This window comes from Ipomoea nil, unplaced genomic scaffold (genome assembly GCF_001879475.1).
Source record: "Ipomoea nil cultivar Tokyo-kokei standard unplaced genomic scaffold, Asagao_1.1 scaffold0688, whole genome shotgun sequence".
NCBI classification, from domain to species: Eukaryota; Viridiplantae; Streptophyta; class Magnoliopsida; order Solanales; family Convolvulaceae; genus Ipomoea; species Ipomoea nil.
In genome coordinates this window covers 6,130,109-6,150,746 of record NW_017617116.1, presented here as the reverse complement: position 1 = coordinate 6,150,746, position 20,638 = coordinate 6,130,109, and the positions used below count along the sequence as shown (strand labels likewise).

The 20,638-nt window shown below is 37.3% G+C and overlaps 3 protein-coding genes, 1 long non-coding RNA gene and 1 pseudogene across 7 annotated transcripts; 4 read left to right on the top strand and 1 right to left on the bottom strand.

The window, feature by feature from the left end:
- Positions 1-320: 320 nt before the first annotated feature.
- On the bottom strand, positions 321-4,255 carry LOC109175761 (ATP-dependent (S)-NAD(P)H-hydrate dehydratase). 4 transcript variants are annotated; one of them, XM_019325111.1, is made up of 11 exons: positions 4,135-4,255; positions 3,804-4,043; positions 2,473-2,549; positions 2,215-2,324; positions 1,974-2,088; positions 1,829-1,891; positions 1,579-1,742; positions 1,357-1,418; positions 1,172-1,238; positions 634-813; positions 321-527 (listed from the first exon to the last, which is right to left on the bottom strand). In XM_019325111.1, exons 2-11 carry the CDS (start codon positions 3,904-3,906, stop codon positions 500-502), a joined length of 969 nt encoding a protein of 322 aa, XP_019180656.1. In that variant the 5' UTR covers positions 3,907-4,043; positions 4,135-4,255; the 3' UTR covers positions 321-499. The 4 variants fall into 4 exon arrangements, with proteins under 4 accessions (XP_019180656.1, XP_019180658.1, XP_019180655.1 ...); XM_019325113.1 differs by having other exon boundaries at positions 3,804-4,005; XM_019325110.1 differs by having other exon boundaries at positions 3,804-4,046; positions 4,157-4,255.
- An 816-nt stretch (positions 4,256-5,071) lies between these two features.
- LOC109175764 lies at positions 5,072-7,280 on the top strand. The gene is made up of 2 exons (XR_002053314.1): positions 5,072-6,424; positions 7,098-7,280. It is a non-coding gene; the product is annotated as an uncharacterized LOC109175764 (long non-coding RNA).
- A 411-nt stretch (positions 7,281-7,691) lies between these two features.
- LOC109175450 lies at positions 7,692-8,543 on the top strand (annotated as a pseudogene).
- Positions 8,544-10,864: 2,321 nt separating this feature from the next.
- Positions 10,865-14,334, top strand: LOC109175757 (protein trichome birefringence-like 10). Its single transcript, XM_019325104.1, has 4 exons — positions 10,865-11,639; positions 12,853-13,242; positions 13,424-13,582; positions 13,673-14,334. Exons 1-4 carry the CDS (start codon positions 11,209-11,211, stop codon positions 14,049-14,051), a joined length of 1,359 nt encoding a protein of 452 aa, XP_019180649.1. The 5' UTR covers positions 10,865-11,208; the 3' UTR covers positions 14,052-14,334.
- A 1,608-nt stretch (positions 14,335-15,942) lies between these two features.
- On the top strand, positions 15,943-20,268 carry LOC109175758 (NEDD8-activating enzyme E1 catalytic subunit). The gene is made up of 9 exons (XM_019325105.1): positions 15,943-16,153; positions 16,281-16,444; positions 16,785-16,987; positions 17,397-17,629; positions 17,711-17,773; positions 17,890-17,946; positions 18,138-18,259; positions 18,827-18,944; positions 19,568-20,268. The coding sequence occupies exons 1-9, from the start codon at positions 16,055-16,057 to the stop codon at positions 19,853-19,855; spliced, it is 1,347 nt and encodes a 448-aa protein (XP_019180650.1). The 5' UTR covers positions 15,943-16,054; the 3' UTR covers positions 19,856-20,268.
- Positions 20,269-20,638: the final 370 nt, after the last annotated feature.

The window sequence follows — 20,638 nt, the reverse complement described above, 5'->3', positions numbered from 1 at the left end:
GTATTTATTGATATATTCACGAATGAAGATTAGTGTAAGTATGTATAGTAACTAGTAAGGGTTTAAAGATGTCTCTTATAATTATAGCCTACTCAGGACAACTCGTGATCTAATTAATTTTTTTTAATTAATACTAAATTTAATCAATTTATAAACACCCAATGAATGAAATCACATCAGAGAGAAATATGGAAGGCAAAATTCAAGATAGATAAAGAAACATTTTCCTTTGAAGTTGAAATACAATAACTATAACTATTATATAAAAATTACAAGTTTTACATAAGATACATACATAGAGAAGAGAATTTATGTATTAACTGAATGACTTTATTGATCATTCATATTTATGGCCTCAAAGGAACACTTATTACTATTCTTACAGAGGGTATCAAGACTACAAAAATGGTACATTTGCAAGGCCAAAAGGTTTCCCCTTCTGCTTCACACAAGGGTCTTTGGCCTGAAATTCGGCGAATGTAACGACGAAAGTAGTGTTTCATCGCGTTGGACAGATATCGTCCATACTGCAGGAAGGGAACGAAAGGTTCAGCGCCCGAGGTTTGGTTTCGCCAGGTGAAAAATCGCCAAACAAGATGATGAACTAAAAAAAAAAAAAAACTCGATCTTTACCTTTTTCCCAAACAGATGATGATATCACCCGTCACGGTTGATCTTCTCTTGTGCTCAAAGGCAAGGGCCGCGGCTTTTCTCACTAAAGCTGATCCAGCAATGCACCCCGATACGATGGGGTTCATGCTCAGTTCCCCGTTGGCAGCACAATCGCGTGCCCAAGATAGAAACACGGCAACACTGAAAGCAATAACGAGGAAAATCTTTCGTTGAAATGATAAGTGTTGAGCGTATAACATAAATGTGCAATCCAACTATTAAGCTTAGGCTTTTAGTTGAGATGGAGCATATGCTTCAATTTGGTATCAGAGCCAGACCGTTTCAAATCACAAAGAAGTGCTCTGCCCTCTTCTCAAGGTCACTCAACTGGGATATAATGCACATGGACCAAACCACACTAAAAAATTGAATACAACCAAGTAGCTAGTCTAACCCATATAAACTCATATATTTACTCTTATTTTTTCAATGTGGGACTCTTAACTTTCAGAATAATTATTCATTCTGGAATGAAGACGAGGAAGATAAGATTCCTTACCTTCCTGAAAGTACATCACCCTGGCCACCACAACGTCGAGGAGAGCCATAAATATTTACAGCACAAACTTCAGAAATCACGAAAAGAAGATAGTAAGGAGAACCAGAAGCAATTTTATATACTCGACAATGCTTTTTTCATTCTGTGAGTGGGTGGAAAGGATGCCCCGTTATGTAAATAAATACCTGTTTTACCATCACTGATCACATCGCTTTCCCCTTTACGTAAAACTGTAACATTGCCAATCCTGAACAAGTCCACAACCAGTTAATTACACGAAACTTTAAGCATAGATAAATATGCATAATCATCCAACAAGTTGAGAAATATTGCACAACAATTTCATTTTTAAGTTATGCGATCGATAAGGTGGTTTTGTTCAGGAAACAAGGTAAGGGAGAATTTACGCTGTAGCAAGGGCTTGTATTTGCCTCGCTGCATCTTGTTCATCAACTTCAGTCTCTAGTACCTTTCTAATGAGCCGTTTATACTCGTTTCTATTGGGGGTTAGGACAGCTAGAGGATAACCGGCAATCAATTCAAGAGAGTTCGTCACGAGAAAAAGCCCATCCTGCGAAAATCAAGAGCACCAAGTCATCGAAAATCCAAAAATAAAGCGGATAATAACTTTTTTATAAAGTAGTAACTTTCACCTACCCCATCTATGACCATCGGGACATCACACTCCCGTGCAAGCCTCATAATGATGCTCACACATTCCTGAGATAATTTCACGAGTTCATAGAAGAATTTGGTTTGACCAACAAATCAAAGACAGCAACGTAAATAGTTAATAGCGCACCAGAAGAAACGGGTCCCTTCCGAGGCCTGGCCCGACAACTAAACAATCAAACTTCTCCATCCATTTCTCGACTTCTCCAATCACTTTGGTTGATATTAAATCCTTTTCCTCATCCCTGGGAGAATTATTCAAAAAATATTAGGGCAGTCTCAATATTCAAAAGGAGGTGCTTTCTTTCTTATTTGACAGGTAATTGAGACGTTAAAAATTATTGTAATGTGGACTCAATATGAAATCTAACCTAATATTGTAAGATTCTTCTAGAATAGGATGAACAATTAACTCGGGGCTGTAGCTTTTTATAATTGGAGCAGCATCTTTGGTGCAAAATACATGAGACAAATCTGCACCCTGGTAAACCGGAAATGTCCAAGCAAAATAGAAGGTCTCAGCTGTAACAAATAACCTAATTCCCGCAAACAAAATAACGTCGTGGATAACAAGAAGCTATAGAAACATATGGAGAGACTGAGAGAGAGAATAAAGTTGGATAACTAACAACTTTTAAGGCTGATATAGCTGAAAAGTACGGTGCGCCAGTGTATTCTCGACAACCACCTATAACAGCTATCTCCCCTAAATCAAAATGACAATGGAAACAACGAAATAATGAAATAATGATTAGCAACACACACATAAAAGAGCACTTGAAACAACCAGCTTGGTTGGCGTGAGTGGCCCCTTAAAAGAGGTTGGGAGTTCGAACCCCCTCTCGTATGGAAAATCCGATCTGGCCAGCACTTTGCCCCTCAATTGGGCTGGCCCAGTGCGAATGGGATTAGTCTGAGTATGGTGCAGGCTTAAAGGTGCCTCCTACAGTTAGGGTCTGCTCAGGACACCTTATGGCCTGACCAAAAAAAAAAAGAAGAGCATTTGAAACCTCAATCAAGCACAACTGTCACTGTCATAAAATGAGAACCTGTCTCAACTTACAAGTTCGATTGAGATGTATAAACACATTACAATAATGCAAGTGACTTAGCAACCCCCCTTTACTACATATTTTATATTGATTACCGAGTATATCAATATGGAATTATGTTTCGCAGCTCAACCAGCCATCTTTCCTGAATTATGAAACAAAGTTATAACCAACTCTTGTCTGTTTGCCTTTCTTCTTTGGAGTCAGTTTATATCATACAACAAGACATTCAATTGGCTGAAGCTATAGGAATTTGAAACCAATCAGTGTCAAATACTTTCCAATAAAATGACATATGGCCTGTTTGGTAAAATAGTTAGCCTATCAGTCAATTTTGGCATGTTTGACCACTATTAGTTGTTTTATTTGGTTAAACAACTAATATGAGTTTTTTGTAACAGCTTATTGCTCCAAAACACTAAAATTCAAAACGAAAAGCTTTTTGAGAAAGTCATTTTGTATGTAATCAGCTATCAGCTACCCGCTAATTTACCAAACATCTTTCTACAATGCTATCAACTAGTCAAACACACTAACTCAATCGGCTAACAACTATTTGTCAAACACCCCAATAATCCATGAAAATTGAAAAATATACCTTCAAAAATTCATCTTTTATGCACCCCACAAAGGTTAAAGAATTAGCAATTACAACCAAAGCACTTTTCTTGGGGGCGACGAAGGAAACCACAACTACTACCTGAGGGTATAACCCCGGCCTTGTGGTCCTAGTCGGTAGAAGACCAAGGAGGTAAAACAGATTAAGTTGCACATAACTGACCGGTTCAAACCAATAAGGCCGGCCAATAGGCAATTACAACCAAACCACAACAAAGCACTTTTGTATATATAAGAAGCGACAAATTGTGAAAACAAGATCATAGAGAGCAGCACAAAGAGAAACTCACCAGCTTGGCCTTTGTGCTTAGTTAAGCTAAGATTCGGAGTTATTGATCTCAAAATGGAGACGGCATAGGACTCCGAAGGCCTGCCGCTCATAATAAACTGCATTCCAATATAATTCTGGTAACCAGGAATCCCTGGTTCTCAATGTAATCCTCTTAACACCTTATCAAGAAGACAATAACTGCTCCCTTTAGCCTATAGCAGCTGAATTGCCCAGTTTCAAACCATCCCCAAATCAGAATCTGCTCATAAAATTACATGAAAAGAATTGGGCATTTCGTTTACGTGAAATTGGAAGATTGGAACTTTACAAAACAAATACAATGGAATTACAGGATACAAATTGAATGTGAACCAAGAATGAGCAAAGGGAACTTGCAGAATGCGGTTTCCGGTGGCCGTAAAGAGAAAGATGATCAAAGATGCGAGCATTTCTTACGGTTTGCAGAGGCAATCGAGCTCTCCGGAAAATGTTGGTTGTTTTTGGCTTCAGGGTGTTTGAGCCATAATTTACATCGGACCCCTCATAATTTTCAAAACTCTATTTGTCCCCTCCTTAGATCATTTTCAGAGATACCTATGAAAAAAGAAAACTTGTGTCATCATATATATTACCATAATTTTTTTTTTAATACTACTGACTCTATTACACCGTCTCTATTAATGTTCAATCTCATGACCATTCATATGAGAGAATCACTACATGTCATCTGAGCAAAAAGTTTTTGGCGATAATTTAAAGTAATTTAAAATCAAATTAGTATTGAATCTTGTTTGAGAGTAAACTTTTTGACAATTGACACTATAACTATTTCTAACTATGTTGTTTACAGTATCAAATACAATATATACGTCATATATGTGAATGATTGGTGCCTAAATTGAATATCCTATATATAATTTGAAATAAGTATATAAAAGCATCTCCATCAATGAAAGGTATGTTGGAGGAGTTTGAGTTTTTTGTAGGTCTCGCTGATTATAAGAGAGAGAGAAAGGGGGGGACAACAAGACCTACCAAAAAACTTAGACTGCTTGTGAGATCAGTCATTTTGTAGCCACTTTTTTATATGATCAAGAAGACTAATAGATCACTTGAGAGTCAAATTTAAAACTTAATTAACAGAATAACTAAATTGGGTTGAGTTGTCCCTTATTATATGGTTGATTTTATTATCTTAAAGATGAAACAAAGTAAATAGTGTTATTTTTTGGTAAATTCTGCAAAATGTGGGGTACAATAGTGAAGAATAGATATAAGGGGATTAAGATGCAATAACCATCGACAGCTCAAAGAACTGAACTTTCAGAATAGCGAAAGCGGAGAAGTAAGAAGCGGAGGGGAAAGAATGAGGGAAACGGCGATAATGAACGCTATGAGATCTGGGGTGGTGGTGATTGGAGCTGTAGCGTTTGGATACTTGACTCTGCAGCTGGGTTTCAAGCCTTTTCTTGAAAGAGCAGAGGTACAGCAGCAAGCCCTTCTTCACCGATCAGAGCCATCATCGTCCCAAGAACTCTCCGATACTGAATTGTTCTTCTCCGATGATTCCTCCCAGTCAGACCAAAACACCTTGTGATTCTCGCACCCAAAGTTCATTACTTTATGGGATTTTCCCAATTTATTTTTATTTTTTTTCAGATTGCTAGTTAAACTGATGGGGTTAATGTAATACTTGTGATTGTCTTCTTGGAAGTGTAATGATATTCTGAGTTGCTTTTCTGCTTGATGCTTTCTCACCTTATTTTGTATTGATCTATTTTCTTATTAATTCAATTGATTTCTTGCTATTATGTTGTCATAGTCACTGCTTTATTATCTTATTCAATGCCTAAAAATTTGAATTTTTGGGTGATTTTGTAATGTTAGTAGGATTTTTTTCATGAAATTCATTAGTGGAATGGTTAGAAAAAACAGTCTTTATAGTTGAACCTAGAGGAATTTTGTAGGTTTTTGTTGATTTGAGTCGGTTAGAGTGACAATGGCCTTCTTGGTTTGAGCCGAGTTATGGGCAATCTAAGTTATTTTACCTCGTTGTGGTCCTTTGCCGACTAGAGTATGGTCCTTTGTTGGCTAGGATCACAATGCGGCTTCACCTGCACCTTCAAGTAGTGGTTGTGGACTTTCCAAAAATCAAAGGAAAGCTGGTTGAAGGCACTTTTCTGTAATCTGGAGGGTTAAGGAATTAGTGATGCTTCTGATTAGGACATTAGTGTTTTTTTTTTTTTCAATTTTTTGTGGAACTACTGTGAAGTTTTGGCTATGCGAACATTGTTAATTCTTTGAAGCTGTGCAGGTTGCTGTATTCAGTATTCTATAGTTTGTGGTGTTCTTTATTTGGCTGTATTGAGACTTGAGACCTGAGAAGTGAACAAAAGCTTAAGCAAAACAATCTGCATATTTGGTGGGAGAAAATTAAGAAGTGAAAATGATGTGAAAGCTTTTCATGCATGGATGCATCAAGTTCTTCCATTGGTTTTCCCTTTTCAATCCAGGACTGCTTGGTTGGGGAAAGAGATCGAGCTTGCTCCGTATATTCTATCAATCATAAACACAAGAAATGGGCAATGCTTAATGGCAGAAAACGCAGAAAAAGGCAACATTTAAACAGATTAAACGCAGGTATATTATTTAGCCTCTGCTCAACTCATTCATTGAGTGTGACTTAAGATCATATTTACTATGCAATAAAGGGTGTATCCTTCGTTTACTGAGTCTTACACTCCTGGATTACTCCCAATTTCCCCCCACTTAGCAACAGTGAAGAAAGACTCTTTCAAACTCTGCACTGCTCTCCTGAAACTGAGAATGATTTTGTCTTAGATACTTCCTCAAAAAGTTTGCATTTGCAATTATTATGGTCTTGCCACTTGCCAGAACATGTATCCACCAGCATTGCATGCACACAAAGTTGCTATTATTAGTGTCAGTTTGGTAACCACAAGGTTTCAAGTTCGACTCCAGTGAGAGCGGAATATTGACCTTCTTGATTTGAGCCGGTCAGATATAGGCAACCTAGGCTAGTTTACCTCCTCGTGATTCTTTGCCAGTTAAGATCACAAGGCGGGATTTTCCAACTGCACACCTCGAAGGCTCGAATAGTAATTGCAGGTTTCCCTAGTCATGCATAAAACAAGACAAGAAAGTGGCTATGGGTGATGATGTATTGATGCTGGCCAAGAATACTGCTTCAAAGATGCACTGCAATGACTAGACTGTTTCTCTTCTTTCTTTTATTATTATTATGAACTTGTCATCCTTCATTTGTCATCTTCAATGACAATAAATTTTGCAGTTTGCAATGTGTTGAGCTTCTCAAAGATGGTGACAAATGACAATTGTACAAATCAAAGTTAAATGTGCTGTTTATCATTGTTGACAGCTTCCAAAAGTCAAATCTATAGGGCCATGGGTGAAGATTTCTATGCTTTTATTCTCTATCATTTTGACCATTTCTATACTGCTTTCTTACTTTGAATCTTCTTTCCTCTTTCTTTTACTGAGTATTAAGAGTTAATTCCAGCAATGGTCCTCCGACTATATTGATTTTTCACAATTTGTCCCTGACTTGTAATTTAGACAAATTAGACACTTACTTTCGAATTCTTTCCAATGTTAGTCCTTCCGTTAAATAAAGGTTAAGTGGATGTTAAATTTGGGGGTAAAGTAGTCATTTTAATGCTTAGTGTATAATTTCCCATTGTATACGCGAAAACTCAGTCGAAGCCCTAGAACTAGTTCGTTCCCCTGGTCTTAGCCATCGTTTGCTGACGCCGGAGCTGAAGTTTCTCCTCACTGCCGGAGTTGTTTACCTGGGCCGTCCCCAATTGCCTCTTCTGCTTCTGCGGCTACGAACTTCTCCGTCTTCAACGCCACCGCGGTGGAGTGAGACCGTGTGCTTGAGAACGGCGTCGTTAAACGGGGGTTCAGTGGATTTGGCTCCGCCGCTTACAAATTCGTGATAATGTCGGCTTAACGAGGCGGTTACAACACCTTCGCCGTGATGGGACTGGCTTCAAAACCGCTGCACATTTTCGGGAAAGCTCAGTTACATTTGCGAGTGGGCCCCGACGGATGTTTCGCGGGATTCTGTTTCCGTTGCAGGTGAGAAAATCCTCCCGGATTGGGGGTATGGCCGGGTGTACACGGTGGTGGTCGTGAATTGCACGTTCCCGGTTCCCGTCGGCGATGCTGACGCCAGGGGCAAGTCCTAATTCACGCTGCCACCAATGGCGCCGGTGACACCCACCTCAACGTAACCGACACATTCAATGCCCTGACCGAGACGCCGCAGGATTTCCCAACTTTCACTTCTGTGTTCTCGTCTAAACCCAACTACGACTACCTCTACTTCGGTTCATCTCTGTACGGCAATTTGAGCCCTCAGAGGGTACGAGAAAGGGTGGCGTACCACGCTCGATTGATGGGCAAGAAATCCCATTTTGTGTTCTACGAAGCCGGCGTCGAACACCCTGCCGTGGTGGAGGTGCTCCGGCTGTGGATGGAGAAGAGATACGTGACATTACAGGACATGATGGAGTAAGAGAGGTTCGATGGCTATTACCACAACCAATTCTTGATTTTGAACGAGTACTTGCATAGGTACAGATTCCGGGCGAAATGGATGTTCTTCTTTGATGGGGATGAGTTCATCTTCGTCCCCAAGAAAAACACTCTCAAGTCAGTGCTCCATTCCCTCTCTGCCTACACCCAATTCACCATTGAACAAATGCCCAGGTAGGAATTATACACTAAGCATTAAAATGACTACTTTACCTCCAAATTTAACATCCACTTAACCTTTATGTAACAGAATGACTAACATTGGAAAGAATTCGAAAGTCAAGTGTCTAATTTGTCCAAATTAAAAGTCGAGGACCAATTGTGAAAAATCAATATAGTTGGATGACTATTGCTGAAATTAACTCGAGTATTAACTATTAAGCTTCCTTTCTTCTTCTTCTTTTTTTTTTTTTTTTTTTTTTTTTTTTTTTGGGTACAGCATAACACTAGTATTTGCATCGATAAAACTAATTTAATTGAGTTTCAATCAACAACTATTTCAATTGAGTTTCGATCGACTTCCATTCAACTACAACCCTTTCTCTATTACTAGAAGAAGTAGGTGAGTTTTGTGTTGAGAGGGGTTTAAATGTCTACAAATAAATATTATGGGGGTCAGGCGTAAATAAGTTGTAACTTCAAGGGGGCGAAGTGCAATTTACATTTTTACTATATATATATTTGAAGTAACAAAGAAAATTCGCAATTCAAGGTGTGTATTAAATAAATCTTACTTCTATATAATAATTTTCAAATCACACACAAAATAAATTACACTAAAATAATTATAAATGACAAACTCATTCTCACAACATTTTAATATGAGAATTGAGTTAATACTCAATTTAGTCATTCACTATAGTGTTTCCCATGTTAATATGTAGGTCTAATTGTGAAGCAATGTGTGTCGATTGCTAATGACACTGGGACTGTTAGTGTTTCCCATGTTAAGAGAACAGCGAATCGTGTGGCTCACGAGTTAGCTCGGACAACAGGGTTCTATGACTGTCTCAGGGGTGTGGACTGTTATCCCACCTGCGTGTATTGCTGGTTTACTAAGTCGTTAATGAATTTTGCTTTTGGTTTCAAAAAGTCATCGACTTCGATGACTTTACCCAATTGAGTCATTGATCGATTGGATCAATGACTAAATCGATAAAAATTAGTATAGTTAATGACTAAATTAGGTAAAATCACTAGAGTTAAAGACTAACTTGTATAAAATTACTATAGTCACGGACTAAATTGAGTGTTAATATATGTAAAGTTATCAAACTACTCAATAAACGATTCAATAAGATAAATTTATCAAAATTGATTACCTAATTAAGTGCAAAGGGTCATTTAAAATTAAATTAAAAGAATTTACTATAATCAATGACTAAATTGAGTTCTATGAAAATTATATTTCATCCATTTGCGAACTCGTTTCCTGATACTTTATATTATGTACGGAGCAAAATAAATCATTTGACATTTGTTGACATGGCCAAGACCAGTTTTATTATTTTTTATTTTATATTAAAAAGAACAAAAGTAAAAAAAAATAAAAAAATTACAAACAACATTGAAAACTTATACGAGGTGTAATTATTGTGATTAATTTCATCTCCCATTATGAGATTTTACAATTTCTGAAAATGCTAATTGAGTAAATGGATCATAAATCTTATATTAAAATATTATATTTGATTTTTGTTAATATTTTTCGGTCCCATCACACCAATTATTGAAAATACTATTTGTCCGACATTTTGTCTGCCTAATATAGATATAACAGTGTTACAATATTTTATATTTATTATTATTAGACGTGCATTAATGATTTGAAAACGATTTAATTAAATAAAATCACATTAAATTAAATGCTATAAAATTTGAAACATATAACATTAGTCTGGCAATAAACCATCTCTATTCTCTATCTTCATTGTTGTTCTACAGTTTTTATTTGTGCCTTTAATTTCTTGATGTTTTTCCATTTTGAATCTTCTCTGTATAGCAAATACATTTTAGTATGCCATTAATTATTTCCATATGAATTTGAATATAATATGTTTACCCAGTAACCACCATGTTCCATTTAAATTGGTGGAGTTCTTGACTCAGTAAATATAAAATTGTAAATTTGACACTGAGCAAATTTATTTCGTGCACATATTTGATATATCATTAATTATTTCTAAATGAATTTGAACATAATATGTTTACTCAATAACCACTCGTCCAATCTACCCATCCAAATCCCAATTTGTATTAAACGTGATGAGGTACAACAACAACGTTTAATCCAAATTAACGAACTATTAATTTGGTAATTCTAAAATTACAAATTTAACTCTTAGCATGTGACTAGCGTCATAAGGTGGAACCTCGAATATATGTTATAAGGTAGGCCCTTGAGTATATCATTAATTATTTCTATATATATGATTTGAATATACTATGTTTACCCATAACCAACCCCCCCCCCCCACCACCCCGCCATGCCAGGCTATAAACTCTTTCCATCATTTCAATTCACCCAACTGCCCACTCTCCCAAGATCTTCCATGGCCATGCTTTGCTTGCTCAACACCCATCTCTTTCCTAACAAGCTTTAATCTGGAAAAAGAGATTTTTTTTTTTTCCTTCATTACTCATCCACCAAGTAAAGAAGCCAAAGTAGTGGGAAAAACCCATGATTTAAACCAAACTGGGTATCATTGTTTCTTCTGTATTGCTTATACTCCACGGCTCTTCTGTCTTTTCCATGTATACACACACAGAGAGAGATATATGCTGCACATAGTTCAATAAAGGAGATTCAGAAATCCAGTTATTGATTCTTCTTATTCTTCAAGATGTCAGAGAGCCCAGATTGTGAAACCGTGGCTTTCTTGGATATGTTTAAGAAAGTTAAGCGCTTGAGGCTGTTTGAGCCGTCTGTGGGGGTTCTTGGGTTTGTCTTGGTTACAGTTTCTGTGATATTCTGCTTCTTTCTATTGGGCTACAGAAGTGTGGGTAAAGGGTTGAGGTTTTCTGCAGAGTCACAGAGGGTTTTATGGCTAAGGTTTGGTGGGTCAGCATCAAGGGAAAAGGTTGGGTTTTTGAGTGAAAATGGAAGCCAGTGTGATGTGTTTGATGGTGATTGGGTGTGGGATGAGAGGTACCCTCTGTACCATTCTAGAGATTGCAGTTTCCTGGATGAAGGCTTTAGGTGTGCTGAAAATGGAAGGCCTGATTTTTTCTACACCAAGTGGAGGTGGCAGCCCAAAGATTGCAATTTGCCCAGGTTCTTCTTATTCATTTATCTTTGTTATTTCACTGAATTTCGATTGTCTGTTCTTGCTTTCTGGAAAACTGTGCATATATATTCATGAAAGAACTGTGGAGAAGTTGTAAAGGTTCTGATGTTTTTATTTTTCCCACAAAAGGCAAAATTCGCTTGCTCCACACCCCGACCTGGCCCGACAAGGGTAAATCACGTGACTTGGTGGCCCGTTAAAGTAGAAAAAACTGTCCCGGGCGGCCATAAAGGGCCACAACATTGGGTGTAACTCCTATACTGAGTTTGCGTTCTTACTCACAATTTACCACCAGGAACCAATTGAGTTGCCCGGGCTTCTGATGTTTTAATTCTTATTGTTCAATTGGAGTTGCTATACCAGAGGTTGCAGTTTCTAGAAGTCTTAGATCAAGTTGGCATTTTTATGTTGAAAATAGTTTGGTTAGTTAAATTTAGGGGGAAATTTTCCTTTTTACCTCTCTAGGATAACTTGAAGAAGCATAACTTATTGCACCAGGAGAGAAGAAAGGAATTTTTGGAGCATTTCTTTCTGATGACCAAACTTCATCAAGTCAACTTCTAGTTTTTTTTTGTTTTTTTTTTTAATGAGAAAGAATCTGTTGTATTTTTGCTGGCAGGCGGTGTTTGCAAAGGAAAGATTGGGATGAATGTAGCTTTCACCCTCTGCTATTTGTTTTTCTATCTGTTTAATTTAGCGTTTTGATTCGTCCTGTTCAATTTGTTTATCTTGCATATGAAAACGACTTGTGGTGTGAATTATTAATCCACTGCTCAATGGATTCTCTTGGGATATATTTAGTAGAGTGTCGTTTTAAGGCTTCTTTTAACAACCTACTTTATGTGATTGGGATTTAAACATCTGTCCTTTCTTTCTGTGGTCTCTCTCCTTTCTTGCTAGCAATGGACCCTTTGATATCTTCTGTCCTTTTCCCCGAGATTGTTTGGATGATGCTATGAAATAAGCTTGAATCACAATAGAGAATTCGGTTTTTCTGCAATGATATTGTCATATTGAATCTGTTTGTTGTTTTATTGTTTACCTCGTCTCTTGATCTAGCTTATTTGTTGATACTCGAGGCTTGTCTCCCCAGCTTCTTTTACCAGATTTAGTTTGATAAGAGCTTTTAACAAAGAATTTCTGGAAAAAGGTTTCGATATGCTTGGATTGAAAGTTAAACAAATCCAGTTAGTTGTGCAGATTCAATGCAAAGGTTATGCTGGAAAAACTGCGAAATAAACGTGTAGTTTTTGCTGGGGATTCGATTGGAAGGAACCAATGGGAATCCCTGCTCTGCATGCTCTCTTCTGCTGTTGCCAACAAGTCGTCGATCTATGAAGTTAATGGCAACCCCATCACGAAACACAAAGGCTTTTTGGTGTTCAAGTTTGTCGATTACAATTGCACCCTGGAGTATTACAGGGCACCGTTTCTTGTGCTGCAGAGCCGGCCTCCTGCTGGATCTCCCGCGAAAATGAAAACCACGGTGAAGCTAGATCAGATGGACTGGAGCTCGTCGAAATGGAGGGATGCAGACGTGCTCATTCTCAACACGGGACATTGGTGGAACTATGAGAAGACTATAAGAGGGTAAACCAACGTTTTTCCCAAAAAAAAGATTCGATTTTTATTCAATTATGATGAAGAAAGTTAGTCTAATACTCTATGTCTACTCGTGCAACTTAAGGTTGGCATATCTATACGTTTTTTCTGTTATGTTCGACTGTGATAAAGACTTGAAAAACGTTTTTTTTTTTTTTTTTTTTTCCAGGGGCTGCTACTTCCAGGAAGGGTCAGCAGTGAAAACGGATATGGAAGTTGATCTTGCATACCAGAAGTCGCTGCAGACCGTGGTAAACTGGATAAACCGTGAAGTGAATCCATTCAAAACGATGGTCTTCTTTCGTACATATGCTCCTGTGCATTTCAGGTTCATCTCGACTTCCAATGATGCTAATTTTCTCGTGGCGTTTATACTACATCTCGTCTCTAAGTTGGCTAAAACCTTATTTCTTTGCAGGGGTGGGGATTGGAGAAACGGTGGGAACTGCCACACAGAAACGCTTCCAGAGCTGGGCTCTTCGTTGGTGCCATCCCATACGTGGGCGAAATACAACATATTTTTCGATGTATTATCATCATCATCGTCTCAGTCACACAAATCTGCTCCAGCGTTACATGTTCTGAACATAACGCATATGACCTCGAGGAGGAAAGATGGGCATCAATCTTTATACTATTTAGGTCCTGCAGTCGGGCCTGCAGCTCTGCAAAGACAAGATTGCAGCCACTGGTGTCTGCCCGGAGTTCCTGATTCGTGGAACGAGCTGCTCTACGCCCTCTTTCTGAAGCGAGAGGCGAGTAGGAGGTTGAATTTAACGTCGTCTCGGGTACAATGATGATTGATCACAGCTAGCAAATGTACATTATTTATACAGACAAATAGGAATGATAGGATGCAGTGAGAAGAGAAAGATGGAGTTGTTCAGACTTGAGAGTTTAGCCTCAGCAAAATACAGCATTTCTGGATGTCTCATTTAAGAGGATTGTGAGAATAGGTGTATATTTTTGCATTTTTGTTGTTCTGTTTCTCAGAATCACCCCATTTTTTGGGTAAGAAATGTATAAACTCTACATCCTTTGAATTAAGAATGATAGCGATGCCAACACTTTCTTGATCGAGTCCATATTACATGATTTTTCTATGGCGATTTACATTATACTAGAGCGAGGTTTGCTCAGTGCACACCTTGGGTGATGACTACAGATTTCAGTATGGAAGTAACCTCTCAATAATAAATACAATAGTAGTGATATATTAATATGTAATATGTAATATATAAATATAATCTAAATTCACCTCATGTAATTGACATAATTTAAAAAATGCTCTAAATTTGGAAGTCATAATTTTATTCAAGAAACTTAAATTCTAAAAAGCTCAATTAAAATAGTTGAACTCAATAATAATTGTAATTATATCAATTAATAGGTTAACAACCTCTGACTTACAGAAAAGTTCGTAATTGTTACTTAAATGTATACTTTGGGTAAAGTTCGTCCTGTGACTCTAACCGCTAAAGGACCAAAAGAAGTAAACCAATCTAGATTGCACATAGTTGACCAATACAAACAAAGAAGATCATAAATAACTCTCGCGATAAGTCAAACTCGGAATCTTGTGGAACCAAAAAATTCTAAAGGTTCTTAAAATTTAAAAGAAAAACTTTTGACACACTTAAACTCGAAAAAAAACAATTGAATATGCTAATTAATTCATGTGAACTGTCTATTAACATTCTTGTTTTGAACCGGTCAACTATGAGCACTTTGCAACTTAGGTTAATTTACCTTCTTGTAGTCCTTTGCCGGTTAGAATCACAATACGAACTTTATGTTGTACACACGGTAACGATGATAAACTTTCTCGTAAATCAAATAACCTATTCGTTGTTTATTTCAACTTTTTTTTTGAAGGCCAAAATATAGGCATATATTAATGAATGAACGAAGCAATAAAGTCATGAGAGACAGAGTCCCAATACAAAGAATGTTTCTGATCAAAAGCAGTTGAAGCTAAAGTATGAGCATGTAAATTAACTGATCTAGAAATAACATTTAATGAGAAGTAATTAAATAGAACTATTGTCGCCCGACACTGGTCCACAACCATCCCAACATAAGATAAGATAGTCGCAGGACTAGTGTGCAAGGAGCTTCGTAATTCTGAGCAATCCGTGAGGAGGTCCACATCCAACTCGTCTCGATTCTTGAGCCAGGATAGAGCTTCTTTGCAAGCGAGTGCCTCTGCCATAAGGGGTGAGAAGGAACCCAGTAGTTTGCCATTTGTTGCCGCCTTGAACGAGTCGTCCGGTCTGAGTAATACCACTCCGTATGTCGCTTCCCCGGTGGCCTGCTGGTACCTGGCATCGACATAGCATCGCGGCCGAGCACAAGGAATTTTTGCATCTGTTTCTACCGATTGCTGTCGAGGAGCACGCTGATGCACCTGTGCGTACGCATGCAGTGCCGCGGCAGCCCGCCTCAGAAGTCATGAGAAGGACTACAAGTGTCCAGAAACAATAGTCTAGGGATGTTAAATAGCAAAAACGATATTCTGGGACTAAATTTGAAATTACCACCAAAGACAAGGGATCTAATTAACCATTTTAAAAATTATAATTATTGCATAATTATATAATCTTAACCTCACTATTATTATTATTATTATTATTATTATTATTATTAAATACTAAATAGCAGAATAATTCCTGAAGCTTAAGGCTCAGCTTAACTGCTTAAGCCCTTAACCGCGCTCGGCGTAAGCCACAAGCCACCATACCCAATAAACGCGAAACCATACATCCTTCTGCTACTTCGATACTAATTCTGTACTCCATCAATGGCGGATTCCGCCGTCCAAAGCCGATCGCGCGACCTCGACAAGCTCCTTCTCCGACCCGGCCACCTCGTCGGGCCAGCTTTCGAGCCCGGGGAAGAGGTAAGTTCCTTGCACTTTAAAACCCTTCTCGCTGTCTTTCTCCTGCGAATTTTTTCAAACAGTTGGACTGCATTTAGTTCTTCGCAGGGTAAGTACACATGTAATACCTTTTTGTTGCTCGTTGCAGCTGAGAGATGACATCAAGGAGGTTGCTAGGCTGTTGGTGGTTGGGGCGGGTGGATTGGGTTGTGAATTGCTCAAGGACTTGGCTCTATCGGGTTTTCAAAACCTTGAGGTGATTGATATGGACAGAATCGAAGTCACCAATCTCAATCGCCAATTTCTCTTCAGGTACACACTTGTATGATTTCTTTTATTACAAATTGGACTTATAATTGTTGAATAATTGTCTGTTATTTATTTTTTTGAGATTAATTTTCTGTTCATTTATTATTGTCTGATGTTATTACAACTTAGGCATGGTTAAGTTCAAGTTGTAGCTTGAATATATGGATATATTTTTTTCTTCACTTTCTGAGTAATTGAAATTTAACCACCACTGAGCAAAGGATAACCTGTTAATATTCTGATTCAACCACACTTTCTTGTGGTATGTTCTTGAATCTTGCCAACACTTTAAAGCAAAATTTAACTTCTTTTAGAAACACTTCTCATGGATCATCCACTGTAGACTTGAAGATGTGGGGAAGCCAAAGGCTGAAGTTGCTGCAAAGCGAGTGATGGAAAGAGTTAGTGGTGTGAATATCATACCACATTTCTGCCGAATTGAGGATAAACCATTAAGCTTCTATAGTGATTTCCACATTATTGTTCTTGGCCTTGATTCTGTGGAGGCTCGGAGCTACATAAATGCTGTGGCCTGCGGATTCCTAGGTTTGTCTCTTGTCATATCTGCTGCTACCTGCAAACTTTGCACTTCCCTTGCATCAGCTCTTGAAATTTACTTTTAATTCTTTTTCAAAAGCATCTGCCTTTGAAATTCATGGTAAATGAAGGTCATTGAGGATATAAGAAGCATTTTCTCATTCATCCTTTCCTTTCCTGCTGCTTTGAGATTGTAGATATTTTAGTGTAAAGTATAATTTGCACACCAACAGACATATTTGTCAAATATCCTTATCCAGGCACTACTTAGGCTGGTTAGGTATAAAAGTTTAGGTGGCTTAAGAAAACAAGTTGCAGGAAAATGATTTCTATAGTTGTATGATTATTTTGACAGTTGGAAATGGACTACTTTTGTCTTTGTTTATGTGACATACATTGGTTTGGTGGTTAACTGTAGAGTACGACTCTGATGACAACCCAATAGAAGAAACAATTAAACCCATGGTGGATGGTGGGACTGAAGGATTCAAAGGGCATGCAAGGATTATAAAGCCAGGGGTCACTCCATGTTTTGAGTGCACAATTTGGCTTTTTCCTCCACAAGTGAAATTTCCCTTATGTACTCTTGCAGAGACACCAAGAACTGCTGCTCATTGTATTGAGTATGCACATTTGATTAAATGGGATGAGGTAATCTTTTATCAACTTGTCCTTTCTCTTCAGGGCAATTTTTTGATTGCTTATCTCCTGGCACTACACTCTCACTTGCAGGCTCATAGTGGCAAAAGTTTTGATGCTGACAATCCTGAACACATGCAATGGGTCTATTCAGAGGTTAGCAATCATCTTCTTTCCAAATGCAATGGAAAATGTGTTCATGTAACACTTCTGCTGCTTGAATTTTAAGATATCATTTTTGGAGCATGCAATTTTATTTCTCATTTCTGTAGGCTGTCAAGAGAGCAGAGCTTTTTGGAATTCCAGGAGTTACATATTCTTTGACACAGGTAAAGTACTCAACTTATGCTTTGGAGTCTTGAATCTTCTCTAGATATCTTATAGATTGCAGTTCCTTTCCTAAACCATCTATCCCCATTCAGCAATTAGAGGAAATTTCCCTGCCTATTTAAGCTTTACTATACCTCCATAATTGTTTACTCAGTCCTTACCTCTTGGACTTTTTCTTTGTTTATTTCAGGGTGTTGTGAAAAATATCATACCTGCTATAGCATCAACAAATGCTATTATTTCGGCTGCTTGTGCTTTGGAAACCTTGAAACTTGTCTCTGGATGCAGCAAAACATTGTCTAATTATTTAACGTATGCCTACTCCGAGACAGCTTATAGATTACTAGTTCTATAACTATGCTCTAACAATTGAAGCAATGATTTTGGCTTAGATATTTTAAAATTAGTAAATAATGACAATATAACAAACTTTGTTGGTGCATTAGGGTGTCAGCTGATTTGTACCCTCCCTTGTTTCAAGAAATGATCTGTACTTGTAAATGCTGTTTTTGAGCCATTGTGGAAAATATAAGGAAAGGAATGTTTTTCTGATCTGGAGGAAATCTTAATTTTTATTCCTGTATTTTCTCTGTTCCATATGAATATTACCTGTAGTATATATTGCATATCCTATTTGGTCTGTGCGTCATTATGCTTTAGAATTGAAGGTAAAGAATGTAAGAAGCTATCGTATGCATATATTATCAATTCTCATTCATGATTAAACAATAACACTGTGGTGCTATGCTGATTCTTGATATTCAAAGTACTTGCAGAAATGCAATGTTGCTATTTTGCTTTGATTTCATTTATACGAGTTTCTTTTTCTCTTATTGCAAAAGGGCTGTTGACTAATGTGTTTCAGTTAATGTGTTCAAGGTATAATGGAGTCGAAGGCCTTCACACCAAAGTGACTGAGTTTGAGAAGGACACAGAGTGTCTTGTTTGTGGTCCTGGTGTTCTTATTGAGCTAGAACCTTCAGTTACTCTGAAAAAGGTCCTCTCCCATCTGGTTCTCTACTTAAAAATGTTAAAATATATAAAGTTCTTGCTAAATTGATTTGATTGTTAAGCATATATTATTGATTTGGTTAATTGCTGTTTCTTAAAATTTTAAAAAGTGGCCAATAATTGGTCCAGTTGCCTATATGGGTCATGATATCTGCAAGTTGCGTGATCAACACCTTCTTTGTTAGTATTATTATTATTAGCGTTATGTTATATTATTTAATTGTAACTGTTTTGACTTAGCTTTCCTATATGTTAGGAGTAGTTAGAGTTTACTTCTGATATACTCCTGTATCTTGTTTACGGTTTGTTCTGAATGCACTTAACTATATCAAATTAGTCCATCTCCAGAAGTTTTTGAATTAGAGTTCATTATTGTGTAGAAAACTTTGAGCTGACAAGTTTCAAGAAAAACGAATAGCGGTCTCAATTTTCTTAGATGTGCAGAGAAATCAATTTCCAGAACTTCAGCACTGTAGGGTCATGTTTGTTGTCGTCAATGAAAAAATTATTATTTTTTAATGCTTTTGATAGGTGGGAGGGGGGTGGGGGTGGTTATTTATGTGCATACGTACTTGATCTTGTATCTCAAATTCTTGTATTTTGTAACAGTTCATTGATATGCTTGAAGATCATCCTAAGCTGCTCCTAACTAGAGCTAGTGTGACATATCGAGGGAAGAATCTCTACATGCAAGCGCCTCAAGTGCTGGAAGAAATGACTCGATCAAATCTGGATTTACCATTGCTTGATCTCATGGATAAGACTCCCCGAGATATAATCCATGTTAACGGCATGGCTCGGAAGGGTGACAAGAAGCAATCATGCTTGAGAAAATTACGCGTGGTTTTCAAAGGCATCGATGGCGTTACAGACATGGACATGGCCGGTGGGGCGTAACTGTCATTCTGCATTGGTCTTTACTCGCTGAGCTCTTTGGTTGCAGGTTCATACACACACTCTACTCTGTGATCTCAATTCAGCAAAAAAGGCAGTAATTGACAAGACGTAATGTGCGAACCCTTCCATTTTTGCAAGATTTCTCCAAGTAATTTCATCAGTATAATGTGAGAATTTGATGGATTCTATGAACTTAAATTTAGATGTCTTTAGGGTATCTCTGGAGAGAACTTTTCTAAGTAAAAAGATGATGTGGAGAGGAGAGAGACAAGGAAACGCTCTACACTTTGTTGAAAACTGCAGTGTGTAGCATACTGCGCCCCAGCAGGTGTGCAATTTCTAATGATTCTTGTACTGAAGATTACGAGTTCGATTCGATTCTTGTTAATACCCGTTCAATTAAGTTCGTTGTATAAGGTTTCCATAGTGTTATTTACTTTTCATGTGTAAATTTTTTCTATAACATAGAAGTGAGGTAGAGTAGTGGTGGTAGGTTTTTCTCTTTCACCCAAAAAAAAAAAAAACTAATAGGTAAAAAGAAAGTTAAACTTTTATACGTTATATAAAATATAATTGTATTTAAATATTGAAATAATGAAATATTGGTAATTTAGTATTAAATTTTATACTCAATCTTTTAAAATTTAACAATTTAATACTAAATTTCTGTATTATGTGATGATTATATTTAATTATAATATCCGATTTTAAGAATTACATTAATATTCCGAAGGTGCATTAAGGGTAGTCAAATTACTTGTCACTTTAATTATTACAAAGTCA